A 23,120-nucleotide genomic window follows, 5' to 3' on the forward strand; every position below is an offset into this window, starting at 1 on the left:
GATATTACTCTAAGATTACTGAGTGATGTGAAAGTACTGTTACTAAGTAAGACTATTGTACCAGCTTATAAGATACTTGATCAACGAATAAAGACAGAATAATAGTAAGCAATTGAAGAGTGTGTATCTCCACTAAATGAATACACAACAGCGGAGTTCCATTTTATCAACCACTGCTGAGCTTGAAAACCCTTTTATTGATTGGCTATAGCTCGAACCGTCAGTTTCAGAAAATCTCTACCGCGGCCATTTCACATTTTGAACTCATTTGATAAAACCAAGTTATTAAGTAGTTTTCAATATGCAAATATATCTTGAACAAAGGAAAAACTCACGTAAAGAGTTTCTGTAGCTGACATTACGAGCGTTAACCCTAACGTTCGTAATGTCAGTTTTAGAAACGCTCTATGGTGGCCACTTCACAAGATCAATTCAATCGATAAAAGCAAGTCATTACGTAATTATTTCTACGCAACAGTAATAACTTGAACAAAGTGCAGCAAAAAAGTTGAAAATATGTATTATTTGTTTTAAATGATTCTGCCGAGTGCAGAGCCGAACTGCGACTTGAAAAGGCAAGATCAACGCCAGACTACACTTAAAAAAACTCGGTAGATACCTAAATGAATAGACTTGAATAGATCTGGTTGTCACACTTCGGCAACCGAAAACAATTCAGCCTATAGGAAGATACATCCAAATATTTTATTTAAGTTTACTCTGATTGTTTTGCACCAATTTTGCAAAATAATGATTACGTACGACTTTTGAGTGTCTCACTGAGCTCTACTCAACTGCAGAGGAATATTCATAGAATGTTGTTCCTTCCGCCCATAAAGGTCAAAAAAAAATTTTTTTTGTCATCTTCAGCTAACAAGAAAAGTAACTGAATTCGTTTAAAAACAAAATAGCTGGAAAGTCTCCAGCAGCTTGTTCCATGTGGATTTAGGTAAATGTTTACCAAACACCAGTCGAACTATCTTTTGTGTGTAAACAACAATCTCCTAATCACTTCATTTTCGTATATGATAATATGGTTAGTGTTACGTGCACGAATGACCAACAAATGTCCGCTAACAAAGCGTATATGAAAATAGACTCCCGAGTACGATATATGGCACGCAACAAAAATGTAACAACAAGCAGTTACCCATTTCAACTATTATTTAATTAGTTTTACATTGTTTAATTTACTTAGGTTAAAGATTAAGTTAAGCAGTTCATAAAGCAGGCTTACAATCCTTCATGCCGTGCAGGTGTTCGTCGTCTTGATCAACTTCCAATTCCAACATCCGCCGACTGAAGACCACAGCGCTTGGCTTTCTTGATTTATCGCATTCTTTCCTTGTACACAAACTCTTCCGGAGGACTCCATAGTAAACTCTGTATTCTCTATCTTCTTCCTCTCTCGACTATCGTCTTTTTCATCTCTTTCCTCTCTCCGGATATCGCAAGGTCAAAAGGTCATAGCCTCGTCACATCATAGCTTCCACAAGTTCAGTCAGCCGGCCACGAGGGTAAGCCCTCGGGCAAATCTTTTTTGTACTTCTCACAAGCCAGCTTTTATACATTTACTTTAGTTATCTAGAATGTTCTATTACTTACGTATGATGCACGATCCTCGCAGTAGATAGCGCTATTTAAGCAATAGCGAAAATCAGACCTGAAAAAAAAAAAAAAAAAAAAAAAAATATCAGGCCTGTACGGGACTCGAACCACTGACCTCTGCGATATTAGTGCAGCGCTCTTACCAAATGAGCTAACAAGCCAACTGAGAGCAGACCGTTAAGTTGATTCGTAATGAACCCGTGAAAGTGATAAATGAGATAGAATAAATATATGAAAATCATATATTTTGAACTGCGGTATTTGATACGTATGATGCACGATCCTCGCAGTAGATAGCGCTATTTAAGCAATAGCGAAAATCAGACCTGAAAAAAAAAAAAAAAAAAAAAAAAAATCAAGCCTATACGGGACTCGAACCACTGACCTCTGCGATACTAGTGCAGCGCTCTTACCAAATGAGCTAACAAGCCAACTGAGAGCAGGCCGTTAAGTTGATTCGTAATGAACCCGTGAAAGTGATAAATGAGATAGAATAAATATATGAAAATCATATATTTTGAACTGCGGTATTTGATACGTATGATGCACGATCCTCGCAGTAGATAGCGCTATTTAAGCAATAGCGAAAATCAGACCTGAAAAAAAAAAAAAAAAAAAAAAAAAAAAATCAGGCCTATACGGGACTCGAACCACTGACCTCTGCGATACTAGTGCAGCGCTCTTACCAATTGAGCTAACAAGCCGACTGAGAGCAAATCGTTAAGTTGATTCTTAATGAACCCGTGAAAGTGATAAATGAGATAGAATAAATATATGAAAATCACATATTTTGAACTGCGGTATTTGATACGTATGATGCACGATCCTCGCAGTAGATAGCGCTATTTAAGCAATAGCGAAAATCAGACCTGAAAAAAAAAAAAAAAAAATCAGGCCTATACGGGACTCGAACCACTGACCTCTGCGATACTAGTGCAGCGCTCTTACCAATTGAGCTAACAAGCCAACTGAGAGCAAGCCATTAAGTTGATTCGTAATGAACCCGTGAAAGTGATAAATGAGATAGAATAAATATATGAATATAGGTCAGTGGTTCGAGTCCCGTACAGGCCTGATTTTTTTTCAGGTCTGATTTTCGCTATTGCTTAAATAGCGCTATCTACTGCGAGGATCGTGCATCATACGAATCAAATACCGCAGTTCAAAATATATGATTTTCATATATTTATTCTATCTCATTTATCACTTTCACGGGTTCATTAAGAATCAACTTAACGGCCTGCTCTCAGTTGGCTTGTTAGCTCAATTGGTAAGAGCGCTGCACTAGTATCGCAGAGGTCAGTGGTTCGAGTCCCGTACAGGCCTGATTTGTTTTTCTTTTTTTTTTTCAGGTCTGCTTTTCGCTATTGCTTAAATAGCGCTATCTACTGCGAGGATCGTGCATCATACGTATCAAATACCGCAGTTCAAAATATATGATTTTCATATATTTATTCTATCTCAATGTTCTATTACTATTTATAGCGTATTACAAGTTGTACTATTTTTGGAAACTGCTGAGTCACATGAAAGAAGTTTCTGGAATATTACAGATTATAGATAATTCCTCACGTACTGTCACCTAGTGTGGCATTTTTGTAAAGCGAGTGACACTCGAAAGCTTGAAAGACTACAAGAAAGAGGACTTAGAGCGGTTTTCAAGGATAATAATTCTAGTTATGAACAACTATTAGAGAAGGCAGATCTGCCAACACTACTAAATAGTCGCTTACACGATCTGTGCATACTTATGTATAAAGTAAGGCATAAACTGTGCCCTGCATATATAAGTAACATCTTTAAAAAACCAAATAGTAATTACAATCTGCGGCAAGCAGATTTCTCTATACCTAGGTATGAGACAGTCACCTATGGCAAGCACTCTATTAGATATTTAGGGCCTAAGCTATGGACAAAACTACCCAAGAGTATCAGGGACGTCACAACCCTAACGTCGTTTAAAAGCAAGATACGCCAACTCAATATAAGTGAACTTTTAGATGATGGCTGCGCAGGCTGTAGCCTTTGTTCATTTTGAATTCTGTGTGTTTTTACTATAAATCTCTTAATAAGTTAACTATAGATATTTTATCTACTACTGTATTTAGTTTGTATATTCTCCCCTAATTGGTGTCCCCAAATTAGTAGGGGATTTGTTCCCTGGCTAGACGGTTTTTGACACTTTAATAAAGTTTCTACTACTACTTCTACTACTACTAAAAGTCTGGGATTGCGTGACAGATTCAGTAAAAATAATTCGATCCTCGTAACAGTTAGTTAATCAAAGTCTTCTTGTGCTCTTTCGATAAATTTTACAACCTCCATTTATATATATAAAAAAAAAAGCAAAGTTGTTGTCAGCGGGTGGCCTAGTTTCGGGTTGTTGAATAAGGAAATCAAACCAAATCCTTCTCGATGCTTCGTGTATTAAGTAAGCTGGCTCTACTCCAGTGGGTATCAGTCCACCTCCAAATGCTGCAAAACTGCATTTGATATCAAAAAATTGCTTCCCAAAACAGAACAAGAAGAAAAACTCACTGGTGCCCTTTAAAAGAAATGAAAGTTACCTTGATGAGATGAAACAAACATCATGAAGAGGGGAAACAAAGATGGTTCCGCTGTTAACCCGCGGCACTTATTAAATATATGTTATTATTAAAAACTAGATCATTGGATAATGCAATTCAAGAATTTTTATTGGCTTAGCCATTATGGTATATCAGCCAATATACCATAATCTACAAATATGGCAAGCGTACGTTTCAGCTTAAGATTAAAAGGGAGCTAAAAATTTAATAAAATTTAATAATTTAATTTAACGTTTTTAATAAAACAATTATTCCACTCGCGCTTGTTGGATATGAGATGATTATAGCCAACTCGGCGCTACGCGCCTCGTTGGCTATCTATCATCTCATATCCAACGCGCGTTCATGGAATAATTGTTAAGTGTTGTCCATAAGAACAATTCAAAATATAGGGGGAGGGGGAGGGGGGTGAAGTCATTGATGAACTTTAAAAGTTTGTCGAAATGTTTCCAGGGTAGAAATAAAAACCGGGGGAAATTCTATAGGAGTACTTCGAAGACCTAATTTCTCTCAGATAACTCAACTATTTTATCATGCACGGGTGCTCAGCAACATTCAAAGCAATGTTATTTTTTTACGCTTTAACGCACCAATTCAATGGAGAGTTAAAGATTATGAAGAACGAAAATAACGCAGCTGTTTGTTCCGCAATGCCTGGGGCAAGGTAACTTTGCAGAACACTTTTATATGACGTCTTAGAGTAACCATTCAATTGTTCAGGAAAGGTAGGAATGTTGTTCCTTCCGCTTCACAATAACTCAACGTTTTATAATCTTCCGTTAAAATTAAGTAGAAAACCTTTCAAACTGGATCCAAACAGCTTTGTCACGTGATTGAGCATGACATTATATAAGTGAACAATTCCATGATAATCGTCAATTGCGCTCGCTGACAGCTTTGGGTTAGATCTTTCGTCCTTTCTTTAAAGGTGAGTATCTATGAATTTGAAAGAAAATATTCATCGTTGTTACATGATAAGTTTTATCGAGTTTAACAGACTTACGGTTTTCAAGCTTAAGAAAAAGGACGTCTATAACCTGCAGAAAAAGATAATTCGCCTAAAAATGTAACGACTTGGAATTTCTTTGTTTCTTTTAAAGAAGTGTTGAAACGACTTTGTTTTCAAAAACTTCCCGGAAGGTGTTCAAGAACTTGTAGCGGGGCAACTAAAAACTTTTGTAGTTGTCGCGACCGTGGTGACCCTCTGTCGAATAATCTCGTCTGCAATTAATAGTCACTGTCGTATACGAGCACGATCCTTCGCAGTAAAGCACTATTTGAGCAATAGTGAAAATCAGACCTGAAAAAAATTTCAGGCCTGTACGGGATTCGAACCACTGACCTCTGCGATACTAGTGCAGCGCTCTACCAATTGAGCTAACAAGCCAACTGGGAGCAGGCCATCAAATTAATTCGACATAAACCCGTAGATGATAAATCAAACAACAACAAACATATGAAACATATGTGTGAACTGCGGTTATGAGACGTATATGAGCACGATCCTTCGCAGTAAAGCACTATTTGAGCAATAGTGAAAATCAGACCTGAAAAAAATTTCAGGCCTGTACGGGATTCTGCATTGTGTCGTAATTCGGTAGCAGAATGTTTTAGAGAACCGTTTTGAAGGGTCTCGAGACTGGTTTATGTTTCAGAGCCGTTCCTAAGGATCTCGAGATTAGTTAAGTGATTATTCTTGGTGTTCCGTCCGACTAAGACCCTGAACAGCGATCTTTTGGTTACGATTTGCAGAATAAATTTGCGATGTTTCTGTTTCAAACACAGCTAGTCCGACTTGTTTATATATTTTAGTTGTCTATTGCCTTCTGTTTTTCTGTATTACTTCTAATAAGTTCAGCAGGTAGTTCAGGCGATAATTTCCTTGATTCACGCTTAGCTGCCAACAGACTTATTATCGATTATCTCCCAAAAGACAAACACTACTGAATTATGTCATTTTTAAATAAAAGAACTAAAAATGTCGAATAATCTCTATGAAAATATCAAGGATTCTTCTCTCTCTGCTTTATAATTGAAACTTAGATAGAATCCCATGGACACTGACTCATTAAAGAAACGACAGGGTTACGAGTTGATATTGACTATCGTGTTCTCGCAATTTCTGCTATATAATGCTTATAGTTGTGTTTATGTGATATAGTTTGACTGTGTGTATGTGTGGTTTAGTATGTGGAGTGTACCGACCTTATAGTTTATATGTATCTAAATGCAAACTGGCAATTAGTTTCGCTAACCACGTGTTTATTTTGGGTGCCAGTGCCCTTATCTTTATAAATTTTTTTTTTTTTTTTAATTTGCTTTAAAAGGCGAAGTTTGTGTTTTTTAGTTCACAGTGTCTCAAAACAAGGAGAACATGACAAATCCAGTGATACCAGCTGATCAGTTGGGCCAACAAGTTCTGGACAATGTTTTCAAATCAATGCCGCCCACGAAGCGGGGAATTGCCATTGGAATCGCCAATGAAACACCTTACAAATGGAGTGGAATGAGTCCCTATTTTCGTTCTGGTAAACCTGGTTCAAATATGATCCCCGAATTCGTGAAAAGCAAGGAAGCAGCTCTGTATACTGCCACAAAACGATGTGGCGAAGCAACAGGAAGTGTAGGGGTGCTTACCTTCTTCATCCAAGAAGACAACAAGACCATGGCAGTCATGTTCAGTGTACCATTCGACCGCAATTTGTACAGGAATTGGTGGGATGCTAAAGTTTATCGTGGTAAGAAGGAAGCTGACCACGATATGTATTCTTCTATTTACTACAATCACAACCCTTTCAAAGGGGAGGACGGCTGGCATGAGAAACACCTAGATGATGGTTACAGTGTAAAGGGGATCATGACAAGCGCAGGCGAATGTAAACTGGAGGTAAAGATCTTCAAGTCCTCAACGTGAAGCTATTTGAACTTACTTGAATTTGTTTTAAAATCATGAAATAACTGCATTAAGGCGTTATAATTAGTTCTGTTGATGACGTTATAATTAACATTTTTAGCTACAAAGCTGCTCAATAGTATGAAGGATTGAATCATTTAAAGGCTCGAGTCATAGTGTTTCGATCTGATCGAATTAGCAAATAATGGTGCTTTGGTGCGGGTCAGTTATAAGCTTTTGCGTGATATTTTTTTTTTGTTATGGAATCAAAGCCATTATTGTTATATATCTCCGCTTGTTAGTGAGTGAGATGCTCGGAATTCGCTCTTTGGCATTTCAGTTTGTTACATCTTAATGGTAACCCGCTAAGACAAATGCTGTGCGCAATTTTAGCTACAACAGTGCTATTAAAAAACAGTTTAATTTTCTTTGTAGGAGGCGTTGTTTTGGCTAACTAGTGCCGAAATTTTCCAAACTTTATTCGCAACCTGTGGAATTTCTCCCCCGCCAATAGTCACAACCAAAGTGGTTACAGTTAGGATCAACTCTCTTTTTAGGTCGTGAAAAAAGTTGTGTGAAGCGTCTATGAATTCTATGAATAAATAAGTGCACAATAGCCTGGAAAGTTGCCTTATTGCTTAACAAGATTAATTAGAAGAAAGAACTTGGGTCAATGAACGCATTCCCGCTCTGTTAGTCAACGTTTGTGAAAATCTCTCCTCTGAGGCGACAAAAAAGATTTTGAAATATTCAGGAGATGACAAAGGTAATAAGGAAAAGAGACAATTCGTCCCATTGTGTACATTTTCGAAGTTTTATTATGAACAATGTTGTGATAGTTATATTAGGTGGCTTCTGTATGCATTAAAATTACCCACGGGTCCATGTGATTACATATACTTTTTACCACAGTCATACTGGAGCAATTGAATTGCAGTTTCTCGCAACATACATAAGTGTCGTGCCGGGGGGATGTTTAAAATTACTATCATTATTTTTAAAATTCAGTCACGCATTCAGTCACGCACCAACCTGGGACACTGCGGTTATGTGAAATTTACCAAAATAACACAACTGTTTCCCACGAAGGATGGGTGACTTCGCAAAATAACAACAAGAACAACTGCAACAACACTTTATTTACCGAGGGTAAAATACATTACTACCGGTTACCCGGTAGTTTACATAACGGCCCCCAACAAATCCTACTAAATATAAAAATTCATAATACTAAAATTGCACTTAAACGTCCTACTGATCTTAAAATGCTCTATCGAGGTGTTTTCTTCGATAAAATTTGTCAGTAACGTTATCTTAAAATTTGAGTGGGAAGTTATATTTCTAAATGAGTTTACCTAGTTTAGGTAAAAAAGGCAAAACACTTCTGTTTTTTTGTTCAAAACACTTCTGTTTTTTTTTGTTCATTGCTCAGAAAAGTTCAGAATGTTGTTCCTTCCGCGTCTCACTGACTAATATTTCTAATCTTCCGTAGAAATTAAGCAGAAACCTTCTTACAACTCAAATTAATTAAAAGTCAAATGCCTTGTCACGAATGCTTATGACGTCATATAAGCAACACAGTCTCTTGGGTTATTTAAACGTAAGATCAATGACATTCTTTGAGTCTAAGGCAAGGAATTCACGGAAATCAGCTTTAGTGTTATAGTATGTAGTTTGAATTGTAAATATCTTAGCATGTGTGATATGTATTTTTATGGCCTGATGAATTGATGGTGTTTAAATAAAGATTACACACGTGACCACGCATGACCATAATATGAGTAAACAAATCCGCAGTGCTCGTGGAAAGCGCCCCCCGGCTGAGCCTTGAGTTGTAGAATGTTGTTCCCTATCTTTCAAGGTAGGTATTTACGTACGAATATGATTGTTGAAGCTAATATGTAATCAATAAAAAAAATTCACAATCGTCATTTAGCAACTTTCATCAAGTCGACAAACCATTCTAAACGGCGCACACAAAAAATTGGAAACAATAAGGAAAGAAAGCTGTTGCTAAGAAAGCGCGGTTAGGATCAAATGAATTACGCCGGCATAGTCGGTTCATCAAGCGTAATCCCGGTATAACAACTTTACTTCTTGAAAATTCCCTCGATGTTACATATACAGTTCAGCAAGAGATAAATTATGTAGCCTGGGTACTGTCAACATTGAGTTAGCGTGCTTTTCTCGCATGCACTTTGATCCAGTAAAATGTTGTGTTGTGAACTTCGGTAAGCCTTTTTGTTCTCAGCAAGTTTTATCTGTTGGTGGTAGGAATGGAAAGAGAGGTTGTAGGGTTCTTAAAACTGTGCTTTATTCTGAATTATTAAATTAAGCATAATGAAACGATTCCGCTGGGCTTAGAAACCGAAATCCGTGTTTGCGACACTTGACATGAGTTACGCTTTCCGGAAATCGTCACGGTGTCACGAAATAATAGCATCAAGTCCTGTTTCAGCTGCATACTAATTACCCGAATCAATGTTCAGAGCTACAGGATAGCCTGGCACATCCTTATTAACAAACGGTGCTGCGAGTTGCCTCTTCGAAATGTACTGAACGATGGCACATTTTAAATGACTGAGCCGGCAAAATCTTCTCCGGAAGAAACGGGAAAACCCAAGATTCTTGATTTCTAAACAATACATGAAAGATAAACTCAATAGGACAGTATCTCAGCCACAGCATTGTCACTATCGAACAGTTTTAAATGGCCGAATTTTTTTGAATACTCAGCCCCTTCTTTTCGGTTGTTGTCAATGGATTGCTTCTTGAAACCTTCAGTTTATGAACACTTTAGATAGAAAATATTTAGTTTCTCTAAATAAGTGGCGTGTTTTAGTCACACTGGGATTTCATGAAACTATAACGGATCCCGTAGCTATCCTCAACTAAATTATCAGGTGGCTTATAGTTTCATTCTATACGGTTCGGCATTTAATCTCCGCGTCTTAACGCCTTAAGCGTATAGTTTTTCTGTTCACACAAATAAGTTTTATCACCTTAACTTTGTGCATGTTTATGCTTTGCACCTACATAGCCTGAACATGGCGGATCCAGTGATACCAGCTGACCAGTTAGGCCCACAAGTTCTGGAAGAAGTTTTCAAATCAATATCACCCGCGTATCGGGGAATTTCCATTGGCATCGCTGATGAAACATCTCACAGGTGGAGTGCTATGAATACGTACTTCTATTCTGGTTCCCCTGGTTCAAATGTTTTACCTGAATTCGTGGAGAGCCAGGAGGCAATTCTGTATGCGGCCACGAAACCAACTGGCCTACCAAGAGGAAGTGTAGGCGTGATTACCTTATTTATCCCAGATGACAACAAGACCGTGGCAGTCATGTTCAGTGTACCATTCGACCGCAATTTGTTTGAAAACTGGTGGGATGCTAAGGTATACCCCGGTAAGAAAGAAGCTGACTATGATATGTGGTCCTACATGTACTACAATCATAACCCTTTCAAAGGGGACGACGGCTGGCACGAGAAACCAATAAGTGAAGGTTACAGTGTAAAGGGGATTATGACAAGCGCAGGCCAATGTAAGCTACAAGTAAAGATTTGGAAGTGAATCTCTACGAACTCACATTTGTAAAGTCTTATAATTATTCCTTTTATTCACGAGACACTTGTTTTTATTTGGGATTTATAGCGAAGATCCAAAGTGCTTCAGATAGAATGAACATCCCTTTGTTACAAAGCTGTGCGGTGATTGTATAACGAAATGATGCATTTGTTCGTTTGACAGTGTTATAGTATGAATTAGCGATAAGTTTAAGTCAAAGACGTTTTGATATGAGCAGTTAATAAGCTTTTGCATATCATTTTGATATGAAAAATTTATTAATTTATTTATTTAGAGATGCTCGCCATAGCTCTTGGGCTTGACAGCCCATTATATATAGTGTTAGAGGTTTTTATGCGTCTTACAGGTTTCATAGATTGTATATAATGTCGACTTCTGTTGTCAAACTACCGACTTAATCGACTTAATCAACTTTGCATTAAAAGAGTTATGTTCAGACTGAGATGTTGAAGATTTTCTTTGGGGGAGACGGGGGGGGGAGATTAAGAGTTAAGGGTGTTTAGGGTGGGGAGGTTCCTTAGGCTGTTGATTCCGATAACTTCTTGCAAATCGAAACGTTTTATACAGGAACCTTTCCTCTTAAAAAATTTGAACGATCGTGGAACTTAAAGAGCACTCATAAATGCACACCATAAAATGAATTTTAGATAAGTCAACCTTTAATACATAGGCTGTGTAAGGTCTGGATTTTCCAGCTTAAATAACAGTTAAGAAAAAACTGAATTCCAAAGAAATAAGATATTTATCATCGGTTTTATAATAAGGAACAAAAGCAAAGACAATGGCGACACTTAGTTACATTTAATCTACCAACAATGGCTTAAGTCCAAGAAACTAGAGATCATTAGAGATCGTCAGATCAAATTTTTTTGACTCCATTTTAAACTTATTCGTCATTAAACAAACATAATTTTATCCTATTCTGAATAGAAATGATATCATCTGTGGATCCAAAAAATTTTGATCTGATTATTTAAACAAAGCTTACCCGTTAGACAAAACCGCGTCCTAAACAATCCTTAGTTTGGCTGAACCTTTTAACTGAACCTTTTAACTGAACATTTTTTTTTGTGAACAGCGTCGAGAGGGACGTAAGCGTACATTGGAAGGACATTTTTTGATCAAATAAACCCTCTTATATAGAGAAAGACTGAGGCCAACAGATTGCGTAAAACCCTGGTTTGGGTAAGAACTCGTGTAAATAACCGACCCTCTATAACAAAAATGAATTATCTAACTGTGATCCTATCCTGAATGTGAGTTTTAAGCCTCCCTTACGTACCTTCCCATGGAGTAATCATATGTTAGGTGGGGAACGAGAAAATGCCAAACTCTTCACCAGTTTCACTCCCAAGATCTAGTTAGTAATTCTTCCTTACTGTCTGCCATACAATTCTTATGATGTATAAGTTTGGGGAATTGGGTATTGGATGAACTAGTAATCCCCTATTAGACGACGGAAGGCAAGCTTTGTCACTGATAGTAATTAAAAAAGCTTTAAGAGCCACTGACCGTAAATATCGAGAATCCGCCAATAGTTGCAAAATTTCGTAATTCATTTTATTTTTTCTAAAAGCCCCTTTTAATGAACCTTTTTCAAAAATTATATAAAAAAAGTTCTATCGCGCTTTTTTTTCTCCGAAAAATGGAAAAGTTCAAAATACGCCTAAATGGCCGTTGTCCCCCCCGTAAAGCATTAGGGAGCTTTAGCAACGACAACGGCGACGGCTACGAAAACGTCGTGTCGAAATCTAACTTTTCGTCTCGGTAACTCTTTCGAGGTTATTCCAATGTGTTTCACGTGGAAAATGCTGGCGAACTATTCAGGGACTATATCACCACGAACGGCGTTAAAGTAAGGAGAAAGAAAGAAAAATTAACAGTCATGCGCTCACGTTCTTGAGAAAACCTAAAGTTTGGCTATTTCACGTTGTTGTTTTGCCGAGAACGGCAAAGAAATGTACCAAAATGTTAAACGCACGTGCAGGGCGATTGTTTTTGCTCATTAAGGTGGCTCGTACCGGTTTTCATCTTTTTGATGGTTTGTAACTTTGAAAGAATACAACAGAAAGACTGACCAAGGCCAGGTGAACACTTTTACGGGGTTGAATTATATAATAATTGGTTATCCAAAAATACGTGTCATTTCGTCACTAGTAGTTTTCATGGCAACGCTTTCATAGGTTTATTCAGACGCATTTTTTAGCTTGTGGCTTAAATAATTCAAAAACTAACCCGGTGACCCCCTGACTTTTTTCAGTGATTGCTTTTGGCACTTGAAAAGGAAAATGCACAAAGATTTAAAATAAAATTCTACGGAGCGGAATTTCAGAAAATCTAGAAAAAAGGCAATTTTCACACATCGCAAATTTCCTTCCGTAGAATTTTCTAATTTTTTTTCTGATGATTCCTTTCGACATTATTATCATATTGGAACAATAAAAAGAAGGGGTCACCGGACTTGTTTTCATGCAATAGCTTTCGTGAGTTTAGCAATTTCCACGCGCGTTCTCGCGCATTTAAAAATCTGGATTCTATAATATCGACATTTGCTCATGATCTGTTTTAGCTACCGCTGACAATTGCGTGTGCTCGCGCGAGCACCTACGATCTGATGTTTACAGATGTTTACTGCTAAGAAAATCATTAAACAGCCGTCAAAGACAGCCTCCCGAGCTCATCTTAAAAATCCTACACACGACTTCTGGCTGTATCATATTATTTTCCTTGAAGTTTCAAATTCTTCATCCACTTCAAGTAGATTATCCTTTACTTGAGTTCTTCTTTTTTCGCCGTCGCAAGATTTCCTATCGGTTGAATATTTCTTTTAAATGTGAAGTGAAGCAACCTTTACTTCTCCGAAAATCGTCTTCTTTATCTTAGTTTCTATCTCCTGCATTCACAGTGGCTGCTCAACACATCAAATACAAGCTCTTAGGCAAAATTCTCACATAAGTGGAAAAAAATCCTCACGCTGCCATCTTTGTTTTAAATTTTCGTCTTTTAATCTCGCGCTTCTTTCGCACGTTTCTCTGGCGCGTGACGCAGGAGTGATCTGTTCCCCGCGCGAGGAAACTGGTACGAGCCACCTTAAGCTTATTGTTTTCTGCCGTTCTCGTTGCCGTCGCCGTCGTCGTTGCTAAAGCTCCCTGATGAAAAATTATGCAACTTCTGTGTGTCTGTGTCTGTGTGTCTTTATTGTTCAAAAGATAAAATTACATATCTTATGTTACATCTAATACAGGAAGTACACTTTCACAAAGCTACATTATACTTAAAAACAATTCTATTAAAAAATGTATTCTTAAAACGGTTTGTGCGAATAGCAACAAACTTCGGCAACTTTGTACGCTACAACGCGTTGCAATCCCACTTTGAAATTTTTTATGCTAACAGATGGTCCTTTTATCTCTTAGAAATTATTAATTTCTTGTTATGTTGTTACGTTTGAGTCTGAATAGTGACCCGTTGAAATAAAGTACCTCGCGTCTCTTTCGCGGTGGTAAAGTAAAGGTCAACTTTAGTGGGCTATAAACAGGTCTGCCATATATACTTACGAGTGGTAATGTACATCATCTTAAAGCCTTATCCTTGTGTTTTCATTCCTCCAATTCTCTATCTTGGCCCGCTATAAGCGGCACGTCCAGGTTGAAAAGAGTTTGGGCTATTTTGTCAAAATTGCAATGCGAACCGCTGAAAAGCTGTCACGACCCATTTAAAGGCCTTTAAAAAGGTCTTGTATGATATGTGTACAACCCAAAATATATGTCATCTTAAAGTTTTATCCTTGTTGTTTAATTCCTCAAAGTTTCTTTCTTAGCCCGCCATAGGTGGCGCATCCAGCTTTCAAAGAGTTCGGGCTAAAAAATGACAAAAAAGGTAATGCGATCCGTTGAATGGATGTGACGCAAGAGGTCAAGGCCAATCTTTCAGCTTGGGCAGGAATGTACCAAATACATGACCTCTTGCGTGACACAACTAATACAATTGAGTGAGTTTGTTTTTTTATTTCTTCTCTTAGATGTTTGTGCGGAAATCAAACAAACTGGAAAACACAATTATTATGATGATATTCTTAATTCTATTTTGAACATTTTGTAATTTGGTGCGTTTTGTCACGTAGATATACCTTGAATACAATTAAGCCTTTTTCAGAATTACTAACGTTTCAAGTTACCTTTTTTTGTATTTCACTGCCTACTAATGCTGATATTTACTTATTAAGAAAATCTCACCTCTTGTTATTGACCACGCTTTTCATTCCAGGGCTAAATTAACAACAATATTTTCAGTTGCAAATGTTCTAGATTATTGCAACACATAATGATAAAGAAGTCTACAAAGTGTGATTTAAATGAAAAACGCTAGCAAACTCATCATACCCCAGAATATGATTTCATATTTCTTATCCGGTAAAAATTCAGCGCTCAGTCTTTGCATTTTAACTGCATCCATGCACAGATTTTAATAAATAGTTTTAAGTATCCGTATCAAAAGAAATTTCTTAAGACATAAAACTGTAAAAACGAACGATAAAATCCGATGTTTCGGAATAGTCCTGACTCCATTATCAAGGAAATTATAAAAGAGAGAAAATATAAACGATTTTCCTTGATAATGGAATCATGACTACTCCGAAACGTCGGATTTTATCGTTCGTTTTTACAGTTTTAAGTTTTAAGTATGAGAAAGGTATACTTGGAGAAAAGAGAAAAGGAACTCCGTATTCTCCCATTACGAGTGGAACCTACTACCTTCCGATGACTACTTTGCTCAGAACCAATTAGGTCCATCGTCATAAACGTTTCTCATACTGCTAAGACAGGAGTGAAGAGAAAAGCGTTTTCTATGGTCTTCAAAATTTTGAACAGTATTTCTTAGGGAGCTGATGTGCATTTGTTCGATATGCTTAACCTGTTTTACTCGTCTGAAGAAAGAATATTTTTTTGAAAGGGGCAACTTCTCTTAAATATTCGATTTTTCTTGGTTAATTTGAAATTTTAGTCGTTATCTAGTTCGGCCATAAACAACCTCACGATATCTGATAAAAAATTTATGGTGTTCTCATGTTAATTGTTTTTTTTCCGAATAAATTGGAATTTGTATTTGAATTGGAATTGTGTATATAGGCGAGTGTTTGATTGATAATCATAGTAAAATGATAGTCATTTTGTTGCTAAATTCTCCGTCCCTGTCATTTCTTTAAATTACGATGTTAAAACTCTCAGCATCGTTTACGGATAAAAGTTTGCAATTCTGTGTGAAGAACTCCTCTTTTGTCAACGTCTTTGTTGTCGCACAAATATTTACCCGGCGCCTCATATCATGAATAAGGCACCAGTTGCTACACAAAATGAAAACAATGTTTAATAATATTCTGTGTTTTGCTAACCATACGCAGTGGTTTTTTATTATTAATTTTGACTAATTTCTTGTAAGGCGAAGCCATGCAACGCGAACGAGGTTTCCTTTAGGTGAGGAAATTGAAAAGGTAGGTTGAGAATGTAAAACGGTTCTATTTATACATGGCAATAATTCTCATCTACGGAAGAGAAGAGGGGAAGATGAACAATTTCTGTTTTTTTTTTTTTCTTTTTGTTATTTTTTCTGAAAGAGATATTAAAAATATAAAGATGGTGAGATAGTAAACGGGGAATCCTTAACTAAGTGAAATCTGATAAAGTGGTGGATGTTATGATAAGAGAGTGTTCAGGAGAACGTGACGTTGTGTTACATTTATAGTATTTTTAGAAAATGAGTGACAGGGATCAAATGTCAAGTACTTTTACTTCGTTTGAGTTTTGCAAAGAAAAGATCGAGTATTCGCCAAGGAGTTTTTGTCCAGTCAGAATAAAGTAAAACTTTGAGTTTTAACCGCGGATTTATTGAGTCGTCCTCAACATGTTTTGGCGACCCTGCCAGGACAGCATGAGCTAGTGGAATATATCGAGGTCAAGGTTTGTTATTCGCATCGCTTCGCATCGTGTTTGGATTTACCCGGGCTTTTCGCATCCTTTCGCCTCGTGTGTGCAGGGGATTTTGCAATCTTGGATGCGCCGTTGGAATTGACCGAAGGATTTATCTGGATTTAAGCGGATAACTTCGTGCTCAAGGTTTGTGGTTCGCACCGTATTTGGATTTTGTTATTCGCTGTCATCGCTTCGCCTGGTAATTGTAATAGATTCTGTGTTGGATTATTCAGTCATATAGCCATCTTGAATTTCGTCTTTTGGGAATTTACAAAGGAATTATAGTGGAGTTACGTCTTAACGAGAAGCTTTCAGACACCGCCTAAAACCCTGATAGGTTTTGTTTCGTGCGTTTTCGCTTCAAAGTTTTTGTTGTTGTGCATCGTTATTTCGGCGTGGAACTATCATTCATTGGAGTTGCTCGCGGAGAATAAACAATCGAATGAACGAGGTCTAGAACACTATAGAGCATTTGACAAGGGTTTTTCTTTACATCGTTCCATTATGCCGACGACAGGAGAGTCTGAAGGAGCTAACGAAGAGGAAAGAATTCTAGAACTTAAACGAGAGAAGAGAGGCAGGAAGACTGTAGTTACTAAAACGCGCCACAATTTAGAAAGACTGAACGCGAGTGGCGAAGATTCCGGGTCAATTGAAGATGGAATCGAGACATTGTGGGCGGTAATGGATTCATGCCTCACCGTTATGGAGGAACTGCAAGGAGTTTATTTACGCTTAGGAGACAATGAGAACAAGAAGGCGGTCGCTGAAGAGGCAGAGGATCTGGAAAAGGAGGTACACAGTGTCATTGAAAAAGCGGAACAGGTAATTAAGAACATCTTGGAGAAAAAACATGCAAATGCAACAAAAGAGACATTGCTGCAAATGCCCTCGCCCACGTCACCTGCTCAATCAACGCATTCGCCCGCCCACAGCCAGTCGTCAAGTTCAGATAACTCAGGTAACAGTAACCAGCGACTTAAACCTTTAAAAGTACCAGTGTTTAGTGGTGAGAAAAGTAAATTCGAGGATTTCTGGGAGATGTTTTTGAGTCTTGTCGACCAAGGGGTGGAGCCAACAAATATTAAAATGGCTAGATTGAGACAGAGCCTTACAGGAACTGCTCTCGAGGTCATCAGGGGCTTAGGAGTTTCAGACCCAGAGTACAAGGAAGCTAAGGAAATTCTTCAGTCTAAATTTGGTGGTGAGCGAAGAAGGTTACAGGCATATATGGATCAGATCGAAAAGATGTCTCCTTTGAAGAGCAAAGATGTCCAGTCAATCGAACCATTTTCTGACCTTGTTCGCATAGCTGTTGTGAAGTTGCAAGCAGAAGGGCGTGGTGGAGAGTTGGAGGATGGTGCACTACATACTTTGTTGGTGAGAAAATTTGCGGACAGTCAGGTTGTAAGCTACAGTCGTTGGCTCAGGGAGCACAAGAAAGACAGGTCTGTGTTAAGCTTGAGGGATTGGTTGAAGGAGGAAGTGAAGATCCGAGTTGAGGCAGTAGAGATGGCACATGGAATCGACGCTGAAATTGTTGGGGCTGCTATGGACAGTGGCAAACAGGCTGATAAAGGTGGTCGGATCAGGAATTTGTTCAGTGAAGGTAATCGCTTCGGTAAGGAACCAGCAGTGCCTACAAGCAAACCACCATGTGTGTGCTGTGGAGGAAACCATGGAGTGTGGAGCTGTAGACGTTTTCAAAATATGGGAGTGATCGAACGTTGGAATGTCGCAAGGGATAAACGACTTTGTTTTCGTTGCCTGGCAATTGATCATGAAGGAAGAGCTTGTACTAAGGCTCGACTTTGCAACATTAATGGTTGTAAAAGAAATCATCATCACTTATTGCACGGCCTCGTACAGGGTAACCCAAAGGATGGGAGAGTGGTGTCTCCACGGGAGGGGGCACCCGCTCACACACACACATCGACTTCCAGGCAGGAGACAGCAACTGAGACAATTTATCTTCGTACCGTGCCAGTGTGGTTAAAAGCAAATGACCGCAAGGTGAAGGTGAATGCACTTCTGGATGATGGTTCAAACGAGACCTTTATTAATGAAGAGGTCGCAGGAGTTCTTGGCCTCAAGGAAAGATACCACACAGTTACAGTTAATGTTTTGAACAATGAGGTGGAAACATTCCAGTCAATGCCATTGGACGTGACGATTGAGAGCCTTGATGGGGACTTTAGTAAAGACATTAAAGTAAAGACTTACCCTAAAAGGGTAACTGGAAATTCCAAGGTAGAGAACTGGAAACAAAGTAAGGATAGATGGCCACACCTTAGGGAATGTGACTTTGCTGAGCCGGCTCAAGAAGGCCTTGTGGATTTGTTGATAGGAGTGGACAATGCAGAGTTGCATTATTACAGAGCAGATGTACGTGGTGGGGAAGGGGATCCAGTTGCTCGCCTGGGGCCTTTGGGGTGGACATGCATTGGCTCACCAGAAGGGAAGCAGTGGACAGGAGCAAGGGCACACATTAGCCGTACTTTGTTTACCAAAGACCTCATTATCAGCGTCAGCGACGTTTGCTGTGATGTTGATCGTGCTTTAAAGAAGTTCTGGGAGATAGAAAACTGTGGTATTGAGAGACTTGACACTGTGATTTTCACCGAAGAGGAGAACACAGCCATGAAGAAAGTGAAGGAATCAATTAGTTACACTGGAAATGGGTACAAGGTGGGAATACCGTGGAAAGAGGATAAGCCTCTGTTACCTGATAATCATCACACAGCATTATCCCGGTTGTGCAGCACAGAACACAAATTGAAGAAGAACTGTGCCCTAGGAACAGAGTACTCGCAAATCATCTAGGCTTATATCGAGAAAGGTTACTTGCGAAGGGTCGAACCAGATGAGCCGTTGCCACCGGAAGTTTGGTATTTGCCTCACTTTCCAGTCATCCGTATGGACAAAGCTACAACTAAAATACGCATTGTGTTCGATTGTTCTGCAAAAACGGACGGTGTGTCATTGAATGATGCCATTTGTGCTGGACCTAAATTGCAGAAGGATTTGTTTGATGTGCTTATTCGGTTCAGGAGGAACCCCATAGCTTTGGCATGTGACATTAAGGAAATGTATTTGCAGGTGGAGATTGAAGAGAGAGATCGTCCTTACTTTCGACTATTGTGGAGGGACCTTGATTCTAGTCGTGAACCTGATGTCTATGAGTTCAGTCGAGTAGTGTTTGGTAAAAACTCTGCACCAATGGAGGCTCAGTTTGTTGCTCAAGAGAACGCCAGAAGACACCAGAATGAGTATCCATTGGCAGCTGAAACTGCACTCAAATCCACTTACATGGATGATTCGATTGATAGTGTGGAAACGGTGCAAGATGGCATTCAATTGTACAAAGAGCTGGACAGTCTGTGGGGGATTGCATGCAAGAAAGCAAGGAAATGGATATCGAATTCTCTGGAAGTCGTTGCAGCCACGCCCGAAGCCGACAGAGCTACTGAATTGCCGATTACTGCGGGGCAGGAACCTGTTGTTAAGACACTTGGTATTTCCTGGAATAGTACAGAAGATACGTTTACTATTTCGACTTCAAACATTTCTACAGAGCTTCTAGTGACAAAGCGAAATATACTGAGGAAGGTCGCGACTGTATTCGACCCACTCGGGTTTGTGGGCCCTTTCGTCGTCAAGGCCAAAATCATACTTCAGGAATTATGGGCAAGGGGTTATGACTGGGATGATGTCATTCATGATGAAATCGCAAGTAGAATCGGAAGTTGGTATGGTCAGCTTGGGAGGCTAGGTGATGTGCAGGTGCCTAGATGTTTGCGTGAAGCAAAGGAGGTAGTCGCTAAGAGAGTCATCACGTTTGTGGATGCTTCACTGCAAGCTTATGGAACTGTTGTATATCTACAGTGCGTATACAATGATGCTACCGTTTCAAGTCGATTAGTCGCTTCAAAGTGTAAGGGAGCACCGTTAAAGCCTATGACAGTGCCTTGGTTGGAACTTGCAGGAGCTGTATTGGGTTTGCGATTGACACAGCATTTAACGTTGGTACTTGGGCTGTCCATGCAATCCGTGACATTTTATTCCGACAGCATGGATGTATTGTGGTGGATTCGGGGACACGGGCGGAGCTTTCGCCCCTTTGTGGCTAATCGTATCGGGGAGATACAAATGATGACAGAGCCATCGCAGTGGCAATATGTGCCGACAGGAGAAAATCCAGCTGATCTATGCTCAAGAGGGGCAACACCAGACGAGCTGCTAGAAAATTCACTCTGGTGGCATGGACCAAAGTGGTTACTGTTAGAGGATAAGGCTGGTTGGCCAAGGATGGATGTAAGGAGTCGCCCCGCTTCATTACCGGAATTGAAGACGCCAGACCGTAAGGAAGGGGAAGAAGGCGTTACAACTGTTCTAACATGTCGCAAGCAGAGCCCAGTGAATCGAGAAGGAAATGGAGGGGCGAAATCAAAGTGTGCAAACTGGAGGCTTGAACCCACACGTTTTTCAAGTTGGACACGCTTAGTGCGGCTACAGGCTAGGGTATGGCGAGCGATCTACAATATGCGCAATCCAAGGGAAAGGATAAAAGGACAAGAACTGTTGCCAGAAGAAATTGAAGATGCAGAGGAGGAAATTATTAGTCGAGCACAGCTGGAGGCATTTCATGAAGAGTATGTCGCATTATTGACAGGAAAGGAGATTCCAAAGAAGAGTTCACTGAGTAAGCTATGTCCCTGGCTGGATGATCAAGGTGTTCTGCGATGTGGTGGTCGACTTCAATTTGCCGAATATCTTCCGTACAATGTAAGGTTTCCCATTATACTGCCAAGAGGTCAGTGGGTGACGAGACTGATAGTAAAGCATTACCATGAGTTGTCTAACCACAATGCTGGGACGAACTTTGTGCTATCGCAGATTAGCGGAAGATTCTGGATTGTTGCAGCGCGTGAGGAGATAAGGGCATGGGAGAATGAATGCAGTGAGTGCAAGAGGAGAAGGAACAAGCCGGCCACACAGATAATGGGGCCATTACCACAAGTAAGGCTGCGCTTCACATTTCGTGCATTTGACCAGACTGCGGTGGACTACGCGGGTCCGTTCACCACTATACAAGGACGTGGGCGTCAACGGCGAAAGAGGTGGTTGTGTGTTTTTACATGCTTGTCGACTCAAGCTATTCATCTCGAAGTGGCGTGGAGGCTTGATACAGACAGTTTCCTAAATGCATTCACCAGATTTACTAGCAGACGAGGCGTACCTAAGGAAATGATTAGCGATAACGGCACCAACTTTGTGGGAGCAGTTAATGAACTCAAGGAACTTGTGGGTCAACTGGACAAGGATAGGATTCAGGGAAGGACCGCACAGAAGGGTGTGAAGTGGACTTTTAACCCCCCAGGAGCTCCTCATTTTGGTGGGGTACATGAGGTGATGGTAAAGGCAGCGAAGAAGGCAATATATGCGGTGCTAGCTAGTAGTGATGTCACAGACGAAGAATTGATCACAGTTGTCACAGGTGCTGAGAGCTTGCTTAACTCTAGACCACTCACCTATCAGTCAGCAAATATTAAGGATGATGTGCCGTTAACACCCAATCATTTTTTACATGAGCAAATGGGTGGGCAATTTGCACCAGAGAGCGTCGACACCACGAGGTTCAACCCACGGAAGAGGTGGCGCAAGGTCCAAGAACTGATCTCTCGAGTGTGGTCCAGGTGGTTGAGGGAGTACTTACCTATGCTGAATACTCGTCCAAAGTGGACCGAAGTCGTCAATGACCTCAAAAAAGGAGACATTGTGCTAGTCCTGGAACAAAATCTGCCACGAGGGAAGTGGCCTTTGGGCCGTATTGTGGAAACATATCCGGGAAAAGATAGACATTCCCGCGTCGTGAAGGTTCAGTGTGGAGAAAAGACTGTGGTGCGACCAATTCATAAATTGGTACCACTCTTGTGACTTGCTAGACTTTTAAGCGAACTTCAGTTAAGGACAAAAGAAAAAAAGACTGTTATGTTTAATCGTGTTTTGCACACTGCGGTCCCCTCAGTGCGGGGAGGGGGAATGTTCAGGAGAACGTGACGTTGTGTTACATTTATAGTATTTTTAGAAAATGAGTGACAGGGATCAAGTACTTTTACTTCGTTAGAGTTTTGCAAAAAAAAGATCGAGTATTCGCCAAGGAGTTTTTGTCCAGTCAGAATAAAGTAAAACTTTGAGTTTTAACCGCGGATTTATTGAGTCGTCCTCAACAGAGAGGTTTTTTAAATAAAGTGCAGTGCTGTGTTTAGCGGTTTTGATGCGGATCATGGACTCTCAATTTTGATACTCGAAGGCCCGCACATGTAGCGTGACGCCAATTTCGCCGCCATGAAGTTTGCAAATGTTAGGGGGGAAGCGATTTGGGAGCGATGTTTGACATGTTTCAAGGCAACAGCAGTAAGTAACCAAAATGCAACTCGGGTCACCATTCTGTCTTACGAGCAGAATA

At 39.6% G+C, this 23,120-nt stretch overlaps 3 protein-coding genes and 2 pseudogenes across 5 annotated transcripts in view; all 5 read left to right on the forward strand.

Moving 5' to 3' along the window:
* The first annotated feature begins 4,922 nt into the window (after positions 1–4,922).
* LOC148729736 (DELTA-stichotoxin-Hcr4a pseudogene) lies at positions 4,923–7,708 on the forward strand (annotated as a pseudogene). The gene is made up of 2 exons (XR_016001398.1): positions 4,923–5,124; positions 6,544–7,708. The product of XR_016001398.1 is annotated as a DELTA-stichotoxin-Hcr4a pseudogene (transcript).
* Positions 7,709–8,874: 1,166 nt separating this feature from the next.
* LOC148729737 (DELTA-stichotoxin-She4b pseudogene) lies at positions 8,875–11,124 on the forward strand (annotated as a pseudogene). The gene is made up of 2 exons (XR_016001400.1): positions 8,875–8,950; positions 10,130–11,124. The product of XR_016001400.1 is annotated as a DELTA-stichotoxin-She4b pseudogene (transcript).
* Positions 11,125–16,060: 4,936 nt separating this feature from the next.
* The window catches only part of LOC148729738 (uncharacterized), a 29,708-nt gene continuing 22,648 nt past the window's right edge, over positions 16,061–23,120 (forward strand). The window contains exon 1 of the mRNA XM_088760456.1: positions 16,061–16,173. The gene's annotated coding sequence lies outside the window, so the exon portion shown is untranslated. The remainder of the gene's footprint in view (positions 16,174–23,120) is intronic.
* LOC148729739 (uncharacterized) lies at positions 17,156–19,474 on the forward strand. The gene has a single exon (XM_088760821.1). The coding sequence runs from the start codon at positions 17,156–17,158 to the stop codon at positions 19,472–19,474; it is 2,319 nt and encodes a 772-aa protein (XP_088616947.1).
* Positions 19,568–22,854, forward strand: LOC148729740 (uncharacterized). The gene has a single exon (XM_088760445.1). It carries the CDS (start codon positions 19,568–19,570, stop codon positions 22,586–22,588), a length of 3,021 nt encoding a protein of 1,006 aa, XP_088616571.1. The 3' UTR covers positions 22,589–22,854.

This window comes from Stylophora pistillata, chromosome 5 (genome assembly GCF_964205215.1).
Source record: "Stylophora pistillata chromosome 5, jaStyPist1.2, whole genome shotgun sequence".
NCBI lineage: Eukaryota > Metazoa > Cnidaria > Anthozoa > Scleractinia > Pocilloporidae > Stylophora > Stylophora pistillata.

Coding starts and splice junctions, on each gene's coding strand:
- LOC148729739 (XM_088760821.1), top strand. CDS start 17,156: ATGCCGACGACAGGAGAGTCTGAAGGAGCTAACGAAGAGGAAAGAATT.
- LOC148729740 (XM_088760445.1), top strand. CDS start 19,568: ATGGACAAAGCTACAACTAAAATACGCATTGTGTTCGATTGTTCTGCA.